This window comes from Nerophis ophidion, linkage group LG17, assembly GCF_033978795.1.
Source record: "Nerophis ophidion isolate RoL-2023_Sa linkage group LG17, RoL_Noph_v1.0, whole genome shotgun sequence".
Classification (NCBI taxonomy): Eukaryota; Metazoa; Chordata; class Actinopteri; order Syngnathiformes; family Syngnathidae; genus Nerophis; species Nerophis ophidion.
This window is the reverse complement of record NC_084627.1, coordinates 42,048,017-42,067,010: the sequence shown is the minus strand read 5'-3', so window position 1 is coordinate 42,067,010 and position 18,994 is coordinate 42,048,017. Positions and strand designations below refer to the sequence as shown.

The following is an 18,994-nucleotide window of genomic DNA, read 5'->3' as shown; positions in this document are numbered from 1 at the left end:
GAATTATCCTAGTAAATGTGTCTAATAACATCTGAATCGCTCCCACTGCCGTCGCCTTTTTCTTTTTTTTCTTTTCTAGTGCTTCACTCTAACTTTCCTCATCCACAAATCTTTCATCCTCGCTCAAATTAATGGGGAATTTGTCGCTTTCTCGGTCCGAATCGGTCTCGCTGCTGGTGGCCATGATTATAAACAATGTTCAGATGTGAGGAGCTCCACAACCCGTGACGTCACGCGCACATCACCTGCTACTTCCGGTACAGGCAAGGCTTTTTTATTGGCGACCAAAAGTTGCGAACTTTATCCTCGATGTTCTCTACTAAATCCTTTCAGCAAAAATATGGCAATGTCGCGAAATGATCAAGTATGACACATAGAATGGACCTGCTATCCCCGTTTGAATAAGAAAATCTCATTCCAGTAGGCCTTTAATATTGTAAATCCCACATTCTTTATTTTCATGTACATTCTGGGTGTCTCATTCAGTCCAAAAATGTCAAATTAAATTCCGTTTTTTTAAGGCGGTCTGTCATAATGTTTTTAGCTTTAAATCATTATTGTGAGGTTTTGTATTAGTGTTACTAAAAATAGATTTATTGGCCCCCAGACACACTTTTTTTTTTATTGAATTCTGGCCCCCTGAGTAAAATAATTGCCCAGGCCTGTTCTATGGCATAGTTTGTGTAGTTGTTTTCTGTGTCCATATTTCAGTCTGCATTCAATCAATCAATCAATCAATCAATGTTTATTTATATAGCCCTAAATCACAAATGTCTCAAAGGACTGCACAAACCATTACGACTACGACATCCTCGGAAGAACCCACATAAGGGCAAGGAAAACTCACACCCAGTGGGATGCCAGTGACAATGCTGACTATGAGAAACCTTGGAGAGGACCTCAGAAGTGGGCAACCCTCCCCCTCTAGGGGACCAAAAACATTAAGTTTTATGTTCTTTTATGTGCCTCTCGTGCAAACGGCCCACTTTCCTTCTTGTTTTAGTTCCTGTCTTTTGTCCCGTGTAGTTAGGTTAATAATAAATATGTTCCTACATGCTACTTTTGGCCGGAAAAGTCTGATTGCATCCCGGGAGAACAGTCCTCGCCGTAAGTTGCGAAAACCTCCTCGTCATGACAATGTGAACGTATTGATCCTTATTCATCTGGATGTGAACAAAAGTATCATTTTATTTTTGTGCGTGTATGACAGCTAATATGTATCATCCGTGCTGTTAAATTGATCCCACAAAATGGTTGATTATATCAGTGTTTTTTCAACATTTTTTGAGCCAAGGCACATTTTTTCCGATGAAAAAAAATGCAAAAAAACTCACTTGGTTGACAGTAAAAAGTCGCAATTGTGTGATATGACTTCAAAGCATCACCAAGCATGCATGACTATAGCTCTTGTCTCAAAGTAGGTGTACTTATTTAGAGTTTTTTTGCTGTCTTCCTGTGTGTAGTGTTTTACTTCTTGTCTTGCGCTCCTATTTTGGTGTTTTTTTCCTCTTTTTTTCGGTAATTTCCTGTAGCGGTGTCATGTCTTCCTTTGAGCGATATTTCCGCATCTACTTTGTTTTACCAATCAAGAATATTTCAGTTGTTTTTATTCTTCTTTGTGGGGACATTGTTGATCGTCATGTTATGTTGGGATGTACATTGTGGACGCTGTCTTTGCTCCACAGTAAGTCTTTGCTGTCGTCCAGCATTCTGTTTTTATATGTATCATCCTTGCTGTTAAATTGATCCCACAAAATGGTTGATTATATCAGTGTTTTTTCAACATTTTTTGAGCCAAGGCACATTTTTTCCGTTGAAAAAAATGCAAAAAATCTCACTTGGTTGACAGTAAAAAGTCCCAATTGTGTGATATGACTTCAAAGCATCACCAAGCATGCATGACTATAGCTCTTGTCTCAAAGTAGGGGTACTTATTTAGAGTTTTTGCTGTCTTCCTGTGTGTAGTGTTTTACTTCTTGTCTTGCGCTCCTATATGGTGGTTTTTTTTCTCTTTTTTGCGGTAATTTCCTGTAGCGGTGTCATGTCTTCCTTTGAGCGATATTTCTGCATCTACTTTGTTTTAGCAATCAAGAATATTTGATTTTTTTTTATCCTTCTTTGTGAGGCATTGTTGATCGTCATGTCATGTTGGGAAGTACATTGTGGACGCTGTCTTTGCTCCACAGTAAGTCTTTGCTGTCGTCCAGCATTCTGTTGTTATATGTATCATCCTTGCTGTTAAATTGATCACACAAAATGGTTGATTATATCAGTGTTTTTCAACATTTTTTGAGCCAAGGCACATTTTTTCCGTTGAAAAAAATGCAAAAAAACTCACTTGGTTGACAGTAAAAAGTCGCAATTGTGTGATATGACTTCAAAGCATCACCAAGCATGCATGACTGTAGCTCTTGTCTCAAAGTAGGTGTACTTATTTATAGTTTTTTTGCTGTCTTCCTGTGTGTAGTGTTTTACTTCTTGTCTTGCGCTCCTATTTTGGTGTTTTTTTCTCTTTTTTTGGTAATTTCCTGTAGCGGTGTCATGTCTTCCTTCGAGCGATATTTCCGCATCTACTTTGTTTTAGCAATCAAGAATATTTCATTAGTTTTTATCCTTCTTTGTGGGGACTGTTGATCGTCATGTCATGTTGGGATGTACATTGTGGACGCCGCCTTTGCTCCAAAGTAAGTCTTTGCTGTCGTCCAGCATTCTGTTTTTCTTTTCTTAGTAACCAGTTCAGTTTTATTTTCGTTCTGAGTAGCCTTCCCCAAGCTTCAATGTCTTTTCTTAGGGGCCCTCGCCTTTTGTTTATTTTTTGTTAAAGCATTAGATACCTTTTTACCTGGACACTGCCTCCCGCTGTTTCCGTCATCTACAAAGCAATTAGCTACCAGCCGACATTCAACAACAACACATCATTTGCAGACTATAATTACTGGTTTGCACAAACAATTTTTGAACCCAAATAGGTGAAATAAGACCATCTCCCGCGGCACACCAGACTGTATCTCACTGCACACCAGTGTGCCGCGGCACAGTGGTTGAAAAACACTGGATTATGTGACCGTATTTAACTCATTTCATTTCATTTCAAAACACCAATGAAGTTGAAGCTGCATGAAGATGAATTTCACATGAATAAAAAAGGTGATGAGACTTACGTCCTGGTTGGACATCTCCCAGTAGGGCCTCTCGCCGTACGACATCACCTCCCACATGACGATGCCGTAGCTCCACACGTCGCTGGCTGAGGTGAACTTCCTGTAGGCGATGGCCTCTGGAGCCGTCCAGCGAATGGGAATTTTGCCTCCCTGTAAGCACGCAAAGACATCATACAGTCTGGCGCTATGAAGACCTCATGTGTTACTTTGTGATGCACGGCCATGGAGAGGAAGTAAGGACCACTGAACAGTCCGTAGTTGTACGAATGAACACTCATTTAGGAACGTGGGTAACGAGGGGGACTCTTTTACAAACGTCAGGGTTAGGGTTAAATTATGTGTGTGTGTGTGTGTTTGTGTGTGTGTCCTTAAAAATGGCAAACTCACAAAACTTATTACTATGTGTGTGTACACAAGGGGTCACCAACCTTTTTGCAACCAAGAGCTACTTCTTGGGTACTGATTAATGCGAAGGGCTACCAGTTTGATACACACTTAAATAAATTGTATTTCTGTCTGTCATTCCGTCGTACATTTTTTTTTTCCTTTTACGGACGTTTTTTTTGTAGAGAATAAATGATGAAAAAAACACTTAATTGAACAGTTTAAAAGAGGAGAAAACACGGAAAAAATGAAAATTAAATTTTGAAACATAGTTTATCTTCAATTTCAACTCTTGAAAAATGCAAAATTCTACCGAAAAAAAGAAGAGGAAAATTAGCTAATTCGAATCTTTTTTTAAAAATGCAAAAAAAAGAATCTATGGAACATCAGTTTTCCTGATTAAGATTAATTTTATAATTTTGATGACATGTTTTAAATAGGTTAAAATCCAATCTGCACTTTGTTAGAATATGTAACAAATTGGACCAAACTATATTTCTAACAAAGACAAATCATTAATTTCCTCAAAATTTTCCAGAACAAAAATTTTAAAAGAAATTAAAAATACTTTGAAATAAGAATTACATTTGATTCTACAGATTTTCTAGATTCGCCGGAATATTTTTATTTTATTTTAATCATAATAAGTTTGAAGAATTTTTTTACAAATATTCTGAGTTGAAAAAAAAGAAACTAAAATGAAGAATTAAATTCAAATGTATCTATTATTCTTTACAATAAAAACTATAAATTTACTTAAACATTGATTTAAATGGTCAGGAATGTAGAGGAAGGAATTTAAAAGATAAAACGCTATATATTTAAAAATCCTAAAATAATTTTTAAGGTTGTATTTTTCTCTAAAAATGTCTTTCTGAAAGTTATAAGGAGCAAAGTAAAAAAATGAATGAATTTATTTAAAAAAGCGAAGACCAAGTCTTTAAAATATTTTCTTGGATTTTCAAAATCTATTTGAGTTTTGTCTCTCTTAGAATTAAAAATGTTGAGCAAAGCGAGACCAGCTTGCTAGTAAATAAATAAAATTTAAAAAATAGAGGCAGCTCACAGGTAAGTGCTGCTATTTGAGCTATTTTTAGAACAGGCCAGCGGGCGACTCATCTGGTCCTTACGGGCTACCTGGTGCCCGCGGGCACCGCGTTGGTGACCCCTGGTGTACGGTCAAATCTAACTAGCAACAGCGATCGGTCCTCACATCTACAGAAACATTTTTTTTTGTGTGTGTGTTTTGCATTCTGAAGTGAGGTTGCAACTCTCTACTCCCATCTAGTGCTAAAAATATATTTTTCATCATTTTAGCTATAGTGGAAAGGGGGGCCCTCACAACCTACTAACAAAACGTGGGTCCAAACAAAGTAGGCAAGACATGTGTGTGTGTGTGTGTTCTTGTATTTCTACCCTTCTTGAAACATGAAGGAGCAAAAGTATCTTCCATATGAGGAGGTGTGAACAAGTGATGACATAAATGATGGTCCCAATAACATTGCATCTAATAGACAATGTCTCATTTGCACCCCTGCTGGTGAAATCTATCAAAATGAGGGTGGTCCCAAAAAAGGAAGGATTTTTCACATTGACTGTGTGTCGCTTTTAAAAGTGCTCCCCCTCTGGTCAACATATGAAATAACAAGTGTGTGTAAGGAATTTAAAGGCGAACCCCTTTGGCCAAAATTAATTACAAAAACATAAAAAAATATGTATGTGAAGACAAAATGTAATCACTTGAAGTAAAAAATTAAGATTAAAAATCAATTACAAATAAAACATTCCCCCCATTTTTTTCTTTTTTATAAAATCAGTCTTTTCTCACAATGTGTCGACATTTTTCTTGTAAAATTGGGAGCAATTTTTCCTATTCTTTCGGTTGCTGTAATATTGAAACATTTCCTTGTAAAGTTATTACTTTTTGATATAAAGTTATTACTTTTCAATGCAAAACGGTGACATTTGTCATATATAATTCTGACTTTTATCACAATATTGTAAATTTTTTGTCATTCTTGTAGAACAGTGACATTTTTAAAGTAAAATGATGACTTTTGTCATCATATTGCCAAGTAAAACTCAGATTATTATTATAATATTGCCAACATTTTAAAGTGTTCTTATAAAATTGTGACTTTTGTCAAGTAAAATTACGACTCTTTTCATTTAATTGCCAAAATGTTAAGCTTTGTCTTGTAAAATTGCGACTGTTATTGAGTAAAATTCCAACTTTTATCATAACAGTGCACAAATGTTCAGTTTTTCTTGTAAACTTTTGACTTGCGTTAAGTAAAATCAGAACTTTTATTATAATACTGCCAAAAATCCAAGTTTTTCTTTTGAAATTGTGACCTTTTTCTTGTGAAATTTCATTTTTCACAACAAGCTTTTTTTATGTTTGCATAGTATGTATACACACACCCCGTTTCCATATGAGTTGGGAAAATGTGTAATATGTAAATAGAAACTGAATACAAACCGAATTACGGACTGTTGATCCCTCAGGCGGTACTGCATCAAAAACCGACATCCGTGTGTAAAGGATATCACCACATGGGCTCAGGAACACTTCAGAAAACCACTGTCAGTAACTACAGTTGGTCACTACATCTGTAAGTGCAAGTTAAAACTCTACTATGCAAAGCGAAAGCCATTTATCAACAACACCCAGGAATGGCGCCGGCTTTGCTGGGCACAAGCTCATCTAGGATGGACTGATGCAAGGAGGAAAAGTGTTCTGTGGACTGACGAGTCCACATTTCAAATTATATTCGGAAACTGTGGACATAGTGTCCTCCGGAACAAAGAGGAAAATAACCATCCAAATTGTTATGGACGCAAAGTTCAAAAGCCAAAATCTATGATGGTATGGGGGTGTATTAGTGCCAAAGGCATGGGTAACTTACACATCTGTGAAGGCACCATTAATGCTGAAAGGTCCATACAGGTTTTGGAGCAACATATGTTGTCATCCAAGCAACGTTATCATGGACGCCCCTGCTTATTTCAGCAAAACAATGCCAAGCCAAGTGTTACAACAGCGTGGCTTTGTAGTAAAAGAGTGCGGGTACTTTCCTGGCCCGCCTGCAGTACAGACATGTCTCCCATCGAAAATGTGTGGCGCATTATGAAGCGTAAAACACAACAACAAGACCCCAGACTGTTGAACAACTTAAGCTGTACATAAACCAAGAATGGTAAATAATTCCACTTTTAAAGCTTCAACAATTAGTTTCCTCAGTTCCCAAACGTTTATTGAGTGTTGTTAAAAGAAAAGGTGATGTAACACGGTGGTGAACATGCCCTTTCCCAACTACTTTGGCAAGTGTTGCAGCCATTAAATTCTAAGTTAATTATTATTTGCAAGAAAAAATAAAGTTTATGAGTTTGAACATCAAATATCTTGTCTTTGTAGTGCATTCAACTGAATATGGGTTGAAAAGGATTTGCAAATCATTGTATTCCGTTTATATTTACATCTAACACAATTTCCCAACTCATATGATTGATTGATTGAAACTTTTATTAGTAGATTGCACAGTTCAGTACTTATTCCATACAATTGACCACTAAATGGTAACACCCGAATAAGTTTTTCAACTTGTTTCAGTCGGGGTCCACGTAAATCAATTCATGGTAATTTCTCTCAGATCTCAAGAAGGTAACAAATACATGAAAATGTGTGTGTGTGTGTGTGAGAGAGAGAGACTTCATTATTGAGCTTTCATTGCACAGACAGAACATTTCCTTGCATGACTGCTGAGTTCCAGAGGAAAATGTGCTTCCAGGCATGGAGAAGTGAAATGAGCTTGATGCTGCATCCATGATGGCAGCAGCAGTCTGATTCTTTGAAGGGTCGGAGATGATGGAAGCTTTAGTGTGTGTGTGTGTGTGTGTGTGTGTGTGTGTGTGTGTGTGTGTGGAGCCTGCCAGGGAGAGATGAGTGACGGCATATTTGCTGCTGATTGAGTGTTGGAGAGGCCGACTTGAGTGCTAATTGGTCCTTGGTCTGCAGGAAGCAGGATGTTCCTCTGACAGGATGTTCCTATGACGGCGTGCTCACTCTGTCTGCTGTGAGAGGATCTGACTCTCCGCTTGACATCACAATATACAATCACTCACAAGATTAAACATGAAGAGCGATGGGGGGTGGAACCTCTGAGACTGAACCAACACTTCAGGTTGAAGCAATTTGACCCATCGGAAATAATCGGGATTAAACAGTTGCAGTCTTGAAACCGTGGTCGACTGTACAAGCGTTTTCAAGTATCATGCCATTGATGATTGTTTGCCAATACGATGAAACATGAACTGTTTGTATCAGGGGTCTCAAACACGCGGACAATTGCGGCCCGCGAGACGATATTTTGCGCCCCGCACCTTGGTGTGAAAATTTAGTGTTAGTGCGGCCCGCGAGTTTTATATGAATGGCGCTTTGCAGCATCATACTTGTATACCCTCGAATTTTCCGGGAGACTCACAATTCTCAGTGTACCTCCAGGGTTAAAGGGGAACATTATCACAATTTCAAAAGGGTTAAAAACAATAAAAATCAGTTCCCAGTGGCTTGTTTTATTTTTCGAAGTTTTTTTTCAAAATTTTACACCTCCCGGAATATCCCTAAAAAAAGCTTTAAAGTTCTTGATTTTCCCTATTTGCGATGTGACTGTCCATTTCCCTGTGACGTCATACAGTGCTGCCAATACAAACAACATGGCAGTTACCACAGCAAGATATAGCGACATTAGCTCGGATTCAGACTCGGGTTTAAGCGGCTTAAGCGATTCAACAGATCACGCATGTATTGAAACTGATGGTCGGAGTATGGAGGCAGATAGCGACAACGAAATTGAAGAAGAAATTGAAGCTATTGAGCGAATAGCTATTGACGCTATTCGGCCATAGCGTGGGTGTACCTAATGAAGTGGCCCATAGCATGGCTGCCTTATTAGCATCGCCGGTAAAATGTGCGGGCCAAACGATCAGGACTTTCGCATCTTGTGACACTGGAGCAACCGTCGATTGGTAAGTGTTTGTTTCGCATTAAATGTGGGTATCTAGTTTCAAATGTACATACAGCTAGCGTAAATAGCATGTTAGCATCGATTAGCGTAGCATATTAGCATCGATTAGCTGGCAGTCATGCCGTGACCAAATATGTCTGATTAGCACATAAGTCAACAACATCAACAAAACTCACCTTTGTGATTCGTTGACTTAATCGTTGCAAATGCACCTGCAGGTTATCCATACATCTCTGTGCCATGTCTGTCTTAGCATCGCCGCTCAAATGTGAAGACACTCTGGCAAATTCAATGGGGGTCTGGCAGCAGATTTCTTGCCAGTGGTGCAACTTGAATCCCTCCCTGTTAGTGTTGTTACACCCTCCGACAACACACTGACGAGGCATGATGTCTCCAAGTATTCCAAAAAATAGTCGAAAAAACGGAAAATAACAGAGCTGAGACCCAATGTTTACAATGGGTTGAAAATGAAAATGGCGGCTGTATTACCTCGGTGACATCACATTCTGACGTCATCCTCTCCAGAGCGATAAACAGAAAGGCGTTTAATTTGCCAAAATTCACCCATTTAGAGTTCGGAAACCGGTTAAAAAAATACATGGTCTTTTTTCTGCAACATCAAGGTATATATTGACGCTTGCATATGTTTGGTGATAATGTTCCCCTTTAATCATTCTCCTGAAATCCGCCCAAACTACAATATTAAGGGGGCACCGTGGAGGCACTGACTTTAGCGTCCTCTAAAACCACATGTTGTATTTGGCTTCTTAGACGCAGCAAGTGACTGCAAGACATTGTTGATCAACAGCCATACAGGTCACACTGAGGGTGGCCGTATTAACCACTTTATCACTGTTACAAATATGCGCCACACTGTGAACCCACACCAAACAAGAATGACAAACACATTTTGGGAGAACAGCCGCACCGTAACACAACATAAACGCAACAGAAGAAATACCCAGAATCCAATGCAGCCCTAACTATTCCAGGCTACAATAGGGGGCGGGGTTGTATATTGTATCCCGGAAGAGTTAGGGGCTGCATGGGATTCTAGGTATTTGTTCTGTTGTGTTATGGTGCGGATATTCTCCCAAAATGTGTTTGTTTATCTTGTTTGGTGTGGGTTCACAGTGTGGCACATGTTTGTAACAGTGATAAAGTTGTTTATACGGCCACCCTCAGTGTGACCTGTATGGCTGTTGACCCAGTATGTCTTGCAGTCACTTCCGTGGGTGTGCAGAAGCCTCAAACAGTATGTGACTCGGCCGGCTTTTCTCGCGGCCCAGCCTCACCCAGTTTCTGCATCCAGTGGCCCCCAGGTAAATTTAGTTTGAGACCCCTAGTTTATATTGTCCTGTTGAGGACAATATAAAGTTTATACCAATAAGTTCTATTTTGGTTTCATCTGACCACATGACATTCTTCCAATCCTCTGCTGTATCATCCATGTATCCTTTATGGTATAAACTCAACTCGTCGTGTTTGGAGGAAGAAGAATACTGAGTTGCATCCCAAAAATACCACACCTACTGTGAAGCATGGGGGTGGAAACATCATGCTTTGGGGCTGTTTTTCTGCTAAGGGGACAGGACGATTGATCCGTGTTAAGGAAAGAATGAATGCGGCCATGTATCGGGAGATTTTGAGCCAAAACCTCCTTCCATCAGTGAGAGCTTCGAATGGTTGACCAAATACTTATTTTCCACCATAATTTACAAATAAATTCTTTAAAATTCCTACAATGTGAATTCCTGGATTTTTTTTCACATTCTGTCTCTCACAGTTGAAGTGTACCTATGATGAACATTACAGACCTCTGTCATCATTTTAAGTGGGAGAACTTGCACAATCGGTGGCTGACTAAATACTTTTTTGCCCCACTGTAAAATAATGTATGGACCAAAACTGCCTCAGCTTTTCCTTCCTCAATCAACTGCTCTTTTTTCCAGGGTTTCATTGGCTTTTATATTAAAAGGAGTAGTTGGTCACGTTTTGAAATGTCACCTTGGACAACCTCTTTTGAGGTGAAAATGAAAACATGGCGCCAGATGCCACCCCCGAATAAAAAAATGCAGAGCTTTACCCGTGTGGTGTACGCGGCCTCAGGGTCGTCCTCCAGGACGCGGGACAGACCGAAGTCAGAGACTTTGCACACCAGGTTACTGTTGACCAGGATGTTGCGAGCTGCCAGGTCGCGGTGCACGTAGCCCATGTCGGACAGGTACCTGCAGCCACGGAGGGTGAGAGGAAGGCGTGGTGAGGGTGTGCTGCGGGTGTGCGTCTGCAGGTGTTTGTGGTCCTACCGCATGCCGGATGCGATGCCGCGCAGCATTCCCACCAGCTGGATCACAGTGAACTGACCATCATTTTTCTGCAAACAAAACAAAGACATTTAATAAGTAAAGGCGTTCAAAGTGCATTTAAAAAAAAAATATTGGTCCTTCACAACTGAATGAAGACACAATTCATCCTCACCCCTTCATAGTAGTGCAGGACATAACAATTAAAAGCCTACTGAAATGCGATTTTCTTATTTAAACGGGGATAGCAGGTCCATTCTATGTGTCATACTTGATCATTTTGCGATATTGCCATATTTTTGCTGGAAGGATATAGTAGAGAACATCGATGATAAAGTTTGCAACTTTTGGTGCTGATAAAAAAGCCTTGCCTGTACCGGAAGTAGCAGACGATGTGCGCGTGACGTCACAGTTTGTTTAGCTCCTCACATCTGAACATTGTTTACAATCATGGCCACCAGCAGCGAGAGCGATTCGGACCGAGAAAGCGACGGTTCCCCCATTAATTTGAGCGAGGATGAAAGATTCGTGGATGAGGAAAGTGAGAGTGAAGGACTATCGAAAAAAAAAGACTAGAGGGCAGTGGGAGCGATTCAGATAGTATAGTATAGTATACAAGTATTTTATAAGTATAGACGTTCAAAGTGCATGTAAAAAAAAATAATTTGTCCTTCGCAACCCAATTAGGACACAATTCATCCTCACCCCTTCATAGTAGTGGGGGCATAAAAATTAATCATACACAAGTTTTAAAGGCCTACTGAAATGCGATTTTCTTATTTAAACGGGGATAGCAGGTCCATTCTATGTGTCATACTTGATCATTTCGCGATATTGCCATATTTTTGCTGAAAGCATATAGTAGAAAACATCGATGATAAATTTTGCAACTTTTGGTGCGGATAAAAAAGCCTTGCCTGTACCGGAAGTAGCAGACGATGTGCGCGTGTCGTCACGGGTTGTGGAGCTCCTCACATCTGAACATTGTTTACAATCATGGCCACCAGCAGCGAGAACGATTCGGACCGAGAAAGCGACGTTTTCCCCATTAATTTGAGCAAGGATGAAAGATTCGTGGATGAGGAAAGTGAGAGTGAAGGACGACAGAAAAAAAAAAGACTAGAGGGCAGTGGGAGTGATTCAGATAGTATAGTATAGTATATAAGTATTTTATAAGTATAGACCTTCAAATTGCATGTAAAAAAATAAGTTGTCCTTCATAACCCAATGAGGACACAATTCATCCTCACCCCTTCATAGTAGTGGAGGACATAAAATTAATCATACACAAGTTTTAAAGGCCTACAGAAATGCGGTTTTCTTATTTAAACGGGGATAGCAGGTCCATTCTATGTGTCATACTTGATCATTTCGCGATATTGCCATATTTTTGCTGGAAGGATTTAGTAGAGAACATCGACGATAAATTTAGCAACTTTTGGTTCTGATAAAAAAGCTTTGCCTGTATCGGAAGTAGCAGACAATGTGCGCGTGACGTCACGGTTTGTTTAGCTCTTCACATCTGAACATTGTTTACAATCATGGCCACCAGCAGCGAGAACGATTCGGACCGAGAAAGCGACGTTTTCCCCATTAATTTGAGCAAGGATGAAAGATTCGTGGATGAGGAAAGTGAGAGTGAAGGACTACAGAAAAGAAAAAGACTAGAGGGCAGTGGGAGCGATTCAGATAGTATAGTATAGTATATAAGTATTTTATAAGTATAGACGTTCAAAGTGCATGTAAAAAACATAATTTGTCCTTTACAACCCAATTAGGACACAATTCATCCTCACCCCTTCATAGTAGTGCAGGACATAAAAATTAATCATACACAAGTTTTAAAGGCCTACCGAAATGAGATTTTCTTATTTAAACGGGGATAGCAGGTCCATTCTATGTGTCATACTTGATCATTTCGCGATATTGCCATATTTTTGCTGAAAGGATTTAGTAGAGAACATCGACGATAAATTTCACAACTTTTGGTGCTGATAAAAAAACCTTGCCTGTACCAGATGAACATTGTTTACAATCATGGCCACCAGCAGCGAGAGCGATTCGGACCGAGAAAGCGACGTTTTCCCAATTAATTTGAGCGAGGATGAAAGATTCGTGGATGAGGAAAGTGAGAGTGAAGGACTAGAGAAAAAAAATAAAAGACTACAGGGCAGTGGGAGCGATTTAGATAGGGAAGATGCTGTGAGAGGCGCCGTGGCAGGACCCTTCGGCCAGGCCCAACCGCAACAAGGGAAAGAGCCATACCACTTTGAACCCGACGCTGACGGTGATGGTCAGGAGGACGCTGCTGATATCGATGCTGGAGTAGCACACGACATAGATCGCCTTCAGAATACAGAATGGAAAAAATGATCTCTGCATAATACACTGCACTTTGTGTGTGTGGTCCAATCCAACCGTGTTCGCTTGACATCTCTGTTCCAAAGTAAAGCTTGACTGTCATCTTTCGGGAATGTACACTGGCTGTGTTTGTGATGCTAAAGCTGGCCGCAATATACCGCTTCCCACCTACAGCTTTCTTCTTTGATGTCTCCATTGTTCATTGAACAAATTGCAAAAGATTAACCAACACAGATGTCCAGAATACTGTGGAATTTTGCGATGAAAACAGACGACTTAATAGCTCGCTACGATGCTGGCACAAAATGTCCTCGTCATGCGTCACCGCTACATTTTCAGCAGGAATTTAAAATTGCACTTTAGTAGACTAACCCGGCCGTATTGGCATGTGTTGCAATGTTAATATTTCATCATTGGTATATAAACTATCAGACTGCGTGGTCGGTAGTAGTGGGTTTCAGTAGGCCTATAAGTAAACTGTTTTCTACGGATTCTAGGGAAATAATTATTGCACATAATCCTACCAAATTAACATCAGAAGGGGCTCTGAATATATAATATGAATTACTGTATATCATTAGAAAGTCTTTTGGGCATGAAATGAGAAAAATGCTCTTTAATCTTTCATTCCATCCGATGCATATTTATATAAAGAGATGATCTTTCGCCCTTCTGACCGACCTGAGCTGAGACGCTCTCATTGGAGACGCGACGTGTTGAATCAAATCAACTTTTACTTGACTTCTAATCTTTGATTTTGGAGATATAATGTTGAGAACATGTCTCCCTCCAATAGGAAGTCAACTAAATAGCTTGATATTTTTGTATTGTATATCGCAGGTTTTACTGGTAGAGATGCTCAAAGAATCATGACAGTGCCAAATTAAGAGCACTTCCTTTCGACGGAGCGTCGCCCCTACAGGTTGGCAGCTCCCTGCTCCCCTCATTGCAAGTCTCAAGTTGTATGTCGTAATGTCGGAATAATTGTATGTAAGTTTTAACAACACTTTCTGTTTCCAAAGCTGTCTTTGATCTTACCAAGCAAAAGGCTTGTAAAACTCCACGGTGTACAATGGGAAGCAACATGAAGGTGTCGGTTTCTTTGATCTATTGTAATCCACAGGAAGATCTCGTCTTGACCCGAGATCTACAAAGCGGAGAGGAAGCAGGACCTGATGCAAGCTCCTGGCATCTTTTCTTCGAACCGTTTTGTGACCGAGGGAAACGACCGTTTATGACCCCTTGCCCCCTTCGAAACAGCTGTTGCCATGTAATCAGGGAAAGTCCAAATAAAAGAGGAGGCGCGCAATCCTTTCGTCAGAAGAGTAGAGCCCAGATATTTCTGCACTTTGAGCTAAATTGAATCCTGTCTCTGTTTAATTCCTTGCTTCTTGTCGGTTTAATAGATGTCATCGGTGTTCAAACCTAACACGTAACGTGCTTTTTTCCTGGCCCCAGACTGAGCCCCTTCCTCCACTAGTCTGGGATCAACTTATTTCTTACTCCCCCTCCTCCCCCCCGTGTCCAAATTTTCACACTTTCACGGGGCGCTGCCCTAGTGGCGACTCATCAGCGTTGGGGGCGTGGTTAAGAGGGGATGAGTATAATCCACCAACTCGAGTATTTCATATATATAAATATATATATAAATATATATATATATGTATGAAATACTTGACTTTCAATATATTATAGCTATATATATTTATTTTAATATATATTTAAATAAAATAAATAGTTGAATTTCAGACGGCACCTATCAAATACACAGTAAGAAAAACACAGTTGTTCTACTAACTGTACTGTGTTTGCTGGTTACTAAAAAAAAAAAACACTTACCTTTCACTATTTGAGTAACCTTTGTTCTGCCATTTGCGTACTGGCGAGAGTCACTTGCTGTAAGGTGCCCAAAACCACGTAAATCGTTGCCCAATCAAAAAGCAACCCCATAACGCTATAGCCAACATTCACCAGGAGATGGCGACAGACAACATAGATCACTCTATTACAGACGGCGTCGCCATGGCTGTAACTTCCTCGTTCTTCTGCTTCGTCTCCTTGTGTGTGCAGTTTTTTATTAAAATCCGTAGATGTTGTAACGTGATTGGGCAGGCAAGCTGTTTATATAGTGGGAAAGCGGACATGAAAACAGGCTGTCCCCACTCATGTCCGCATGGAGCTGGAGGGGGCGTGAATTTCGGGAGATTTCCGGGAGAAAAATTTCTTCCGGGAGGTTTTCGGGAGAGGCGCTGAATTTCGGGAGTCTCCCGGAAAATCCGGGAGGGTTAGCAAGTATGGCTGCAGACTACTTCCTGACTACGGCGACACACCTCGGACGAACGGAAATGAATCCACACTTGCGAATGAGACTGAAAAGTGTGAGAAAACTTAACACCTAAACCATGGGTGTCAAACTCTGGCCCGCGGGCCAAATATGGCCCGCCGTTAAATTTAATTTGGCCCTTGAGGCAATATCAAATTAACATTACACCTGGCCCAGTAACACCACATTCACCGCTAATACTCATACTTACCAACCCTCCCAATTTTCCCAGGAGACTCCCGAAATTTAGTGCCCTTCCCGAAAATATCCCTGGGCAACCATTCTCCCGATTTCCACCCGGACAACAATATTGGGAGCGTGCCCTAAAGGCACTGCCTTTAGCGTCCTCTACAACATGTCGTCACGTCCTCTTGGCTTGTACACACACATACTTGGTCAACAGCCATACAGGTCACACTGAGGGTGGCCGTATAAACAACTTTAACATTGTTACAAATATGCGCCACACTGTGAACCCACACCAAACAAGAATGACAAAACACATTTCGGGAGAACACCCGCACCGTAACACAACATAAACACAACACAACAAATACACAGAACTCTTCCGGAATGCTACAATATACACCCCCCCCCCCCCCACCCCCCCGCTACCACCAAACCCCGCCCACCTCATTTTTATTTTATTTTCGAATTTATTAGCCTATGGAAAAAGTTAATGTTGATATTTACCTCAGAAGACTGCAAATAGAAAAGAGGCATTATTTTTTTTTAAATAAAATTGTATTTAATACACCACTGATGCTTTTTCGTTTGTTTTTCGAAAGTTGATTTTTCACTATTACGTTATATAAGCTCTGCCTGTTCCATGGGAGGAAGCCCGAGTACCCGGAGGGAACACACGCAGTCACGGGGAGAACATACATACTCCACACCAGTGGTGTCAAACTCAAATACAGAGTGGGCCAATATTTAAAAGTGAACAAAGCCGCGGGCCGAGGTTGAACAAATAAACCCTTTAATAGGGACCCAAACAGGTTTTGCATTGAATATTGACCATGCGAAGCCTATATAACTTCATAGTGACATGCAAAATCCAGTTTCAAATAATAATAATTAAAAAATATCAATAGCATATCAAATTAAATAAAAACACCAATTTAATGCCTTTTTTCGGCGGCGGGTTTGATTTGGGGCGGGGTTTGGTGGTGGCGGGGGTGTATATTATAGCGTCCCGGAAGAGTTAGTGATGCAAGGGGTTCTGGGTATTTGTCCGGTTGTGTTTATGTTGTGTTACGGTGCGGATGTTCTGCCGAAATGTGTTTGTCATTCTTGTTTGCTGTGGGTTCACAGTGTGGCGCATATTTGTAACAGTGTTAACCTTGTTTATACGGCCACCCTCAGTGTGACATGTATGGCTGTTGACCAAGTATGCCTTGCATACACTTGTGTGTGTGTATGTATGAGCTGCATATTGTATGTGAGTGGGCCGGCACGCTGTTTTTATGGAAGAAAAGCGGACATGGCGACATGTAGAGAACGCCACAAGCAGTGCTTTTACGGCCCGCCCCCAATATTACTGTACGGGTGGAAATCGGGAGAGGCACTGAACTTCGGGAGTCTCCTGGGAAAATTGGGAGGGTTGACGAGTATGAGTATTAGCGGTGAATGTGGTGTTACAGCGGCGGGCCAGCTCTAATGTTAATTTGATATTGCCTCAAGGGCCAAATGAAATTACACGGAGGGCCAGAGTTTGACACCCGTGCTCCACACAGAAAGATCCCGAGCCCGGGATTGAGCCAGGATTACTCAGGACCTTCGCATTGTGAGGCAGATGCACTAACCCAGGGGTCGGGAACCTTTTTGGCTGAGAGAGCCATGAAAGCCAAATATTTCAAAATGTATTTCCGTGAGAGCCATATAATATTTTTTTAACACTGAATACAACTAAATGCGTGCATTTTTAAGTAAGACCAACATTTTTAGAGTATAATAAGTCTCTTATTCTTTTTAATTACATTGTTATTCTGAAGCTAACCAATAATAAATAAAATGTCATGTCTGTTGATCATGTTTTTGTTTGTCTTTTGGACTCTTTAAGTTCCTGTTTTTTTCCACTCCCTTGTCTGGTTTCCTTGGTTACTCATTTTGTCCACCTGTCTCTGGTGGACAAAATGCTCGCTCACCTGCTTCCCGAGCACTAACCAGAGGCAGTATTTAAGCTCGTCTTTGCCAGTCAGTCGCCCTGTGCTGACTTGTTTCATGCTTTGCCATTAAATATTCACACAGGCACTTCTTTTCATTTACAAATGTATGAAAAGATAGTTTTACAGACTGCATGTCTGTAAAACGACATACAGTAGCCTCTGCAGTCGTTGCAGACGGTCTACGTCCCTCTCAGAAACGGCCGAAGTCCTCTTCTTCGGCTTCCCGTCAGTCCAACCTTACGGGGACCATTAGTGGTGGTGGATTTCCGTTTCGTTCTTTGGCTGTTTCTTTTTTCGATGGCCGGGTCGTTCATCTTCGGCTTTGGAGCTGCGTCCCGTGTAATTCGTCGTGTGTTCTCTATGATGAGGGTCAGTCCACAACACGCTAAATGGCTGAATGAATGATTGTGTGAGTGGGTTTGATTTAATGTCAACAATTCTATCGGCCCACCGTGACCTAAAGTGACTCGGCTGAATTTATCGGTGGCGTGTGAAGCTTGGGAATCCAAAAATTAGCCGCCACATTTAATAAAGCGGTGGGTTCAACATGTGGGGGGGAAAAAGCGACTTGTAGATCGGAAATGACAATAATGTGAGCTAGCGTGAGCAATGGCGCCAAATTTAAAGTCCAACTTCTATATCATGTTGAATTATTTTTTTAAATGAAATTATTTTTGGTAAAAACTCTTGAGACAGAAGCGTAAATGGGACGACTGTTCTGACCGACTTTGTACAGCAGGGGTCGGGAACCTTTTTGGCTGAGAGAGCCATGAAAGCCAAATATTTCAAAATGTAGTTCCGTGAGAGCCATATCATATTTTTTAACACTTAATACAACTAAATGCGTGCATTTTGAAGTAAGACCAACATTTTTAGAGTATAAAAAGTCTCTTATTCTTTTTCATAACATTGTTATTCTTAAGCTAACCAATAATAAATAAAATGTCATGTCTGTTGATCATGTTTTTGTTTGGCCATGTGCTGTTTGTCTTTTGGACTCTTTAAGTTCCTGTTTTTTTCCACTCCCTTGTCTGGTTTCCTTGGTTACTCATTTTGTCCACCTGTCCCTGGTGGACAAAATGCTCGTTCACCTGCTTCCCGAGCACTAATCAGAGGCAGTATTTAAGCTCGTCTTTGCCAGTCAGTCTCCCTGTGCTGACTTGTTTCATGCCTTGCCATTGTTTCGTGCTTCATGCCATGCCAAGTAAGTTTTGTTTGATTTATGTTCTCAGTCTGTTTATGCGTTAGCTTTGTTCTTTAGCCCAAG

At 40.6% G+C, this 18,994-nt stretch overlaps 1 protein-coding gene across 1 annotated transcript in view; it reads right to left on the bottom strand.

The window, feature by feature from the left end:
- LOC133536451 (ephrin type-A receptor 5) overlaps positions 1-18,994 on the bottom strand; it is a 195,293-nt gene that overhangs the window by 18,958 nt on the left and 157,341 nt on the right. The window contains exons 14-16 of the mRNA XM_061876979.1: positions 10,879-10,946; positions 10,659-10,800; positions 3,162-3,311 (exon numbers count right to left, since the gene is read on the bottom strand). Coding sequence (XP_061732963.1) covers positions 3,162-3,311; positions 10,659-10,800; positions 10,879-10,946 — 360 coding nt within the window. The remainder of the gene's footprint in view (positions 1-3,161; positions 3,312-10,658; positions 10,801-10,878; positions 10,947-18,994) is intronic.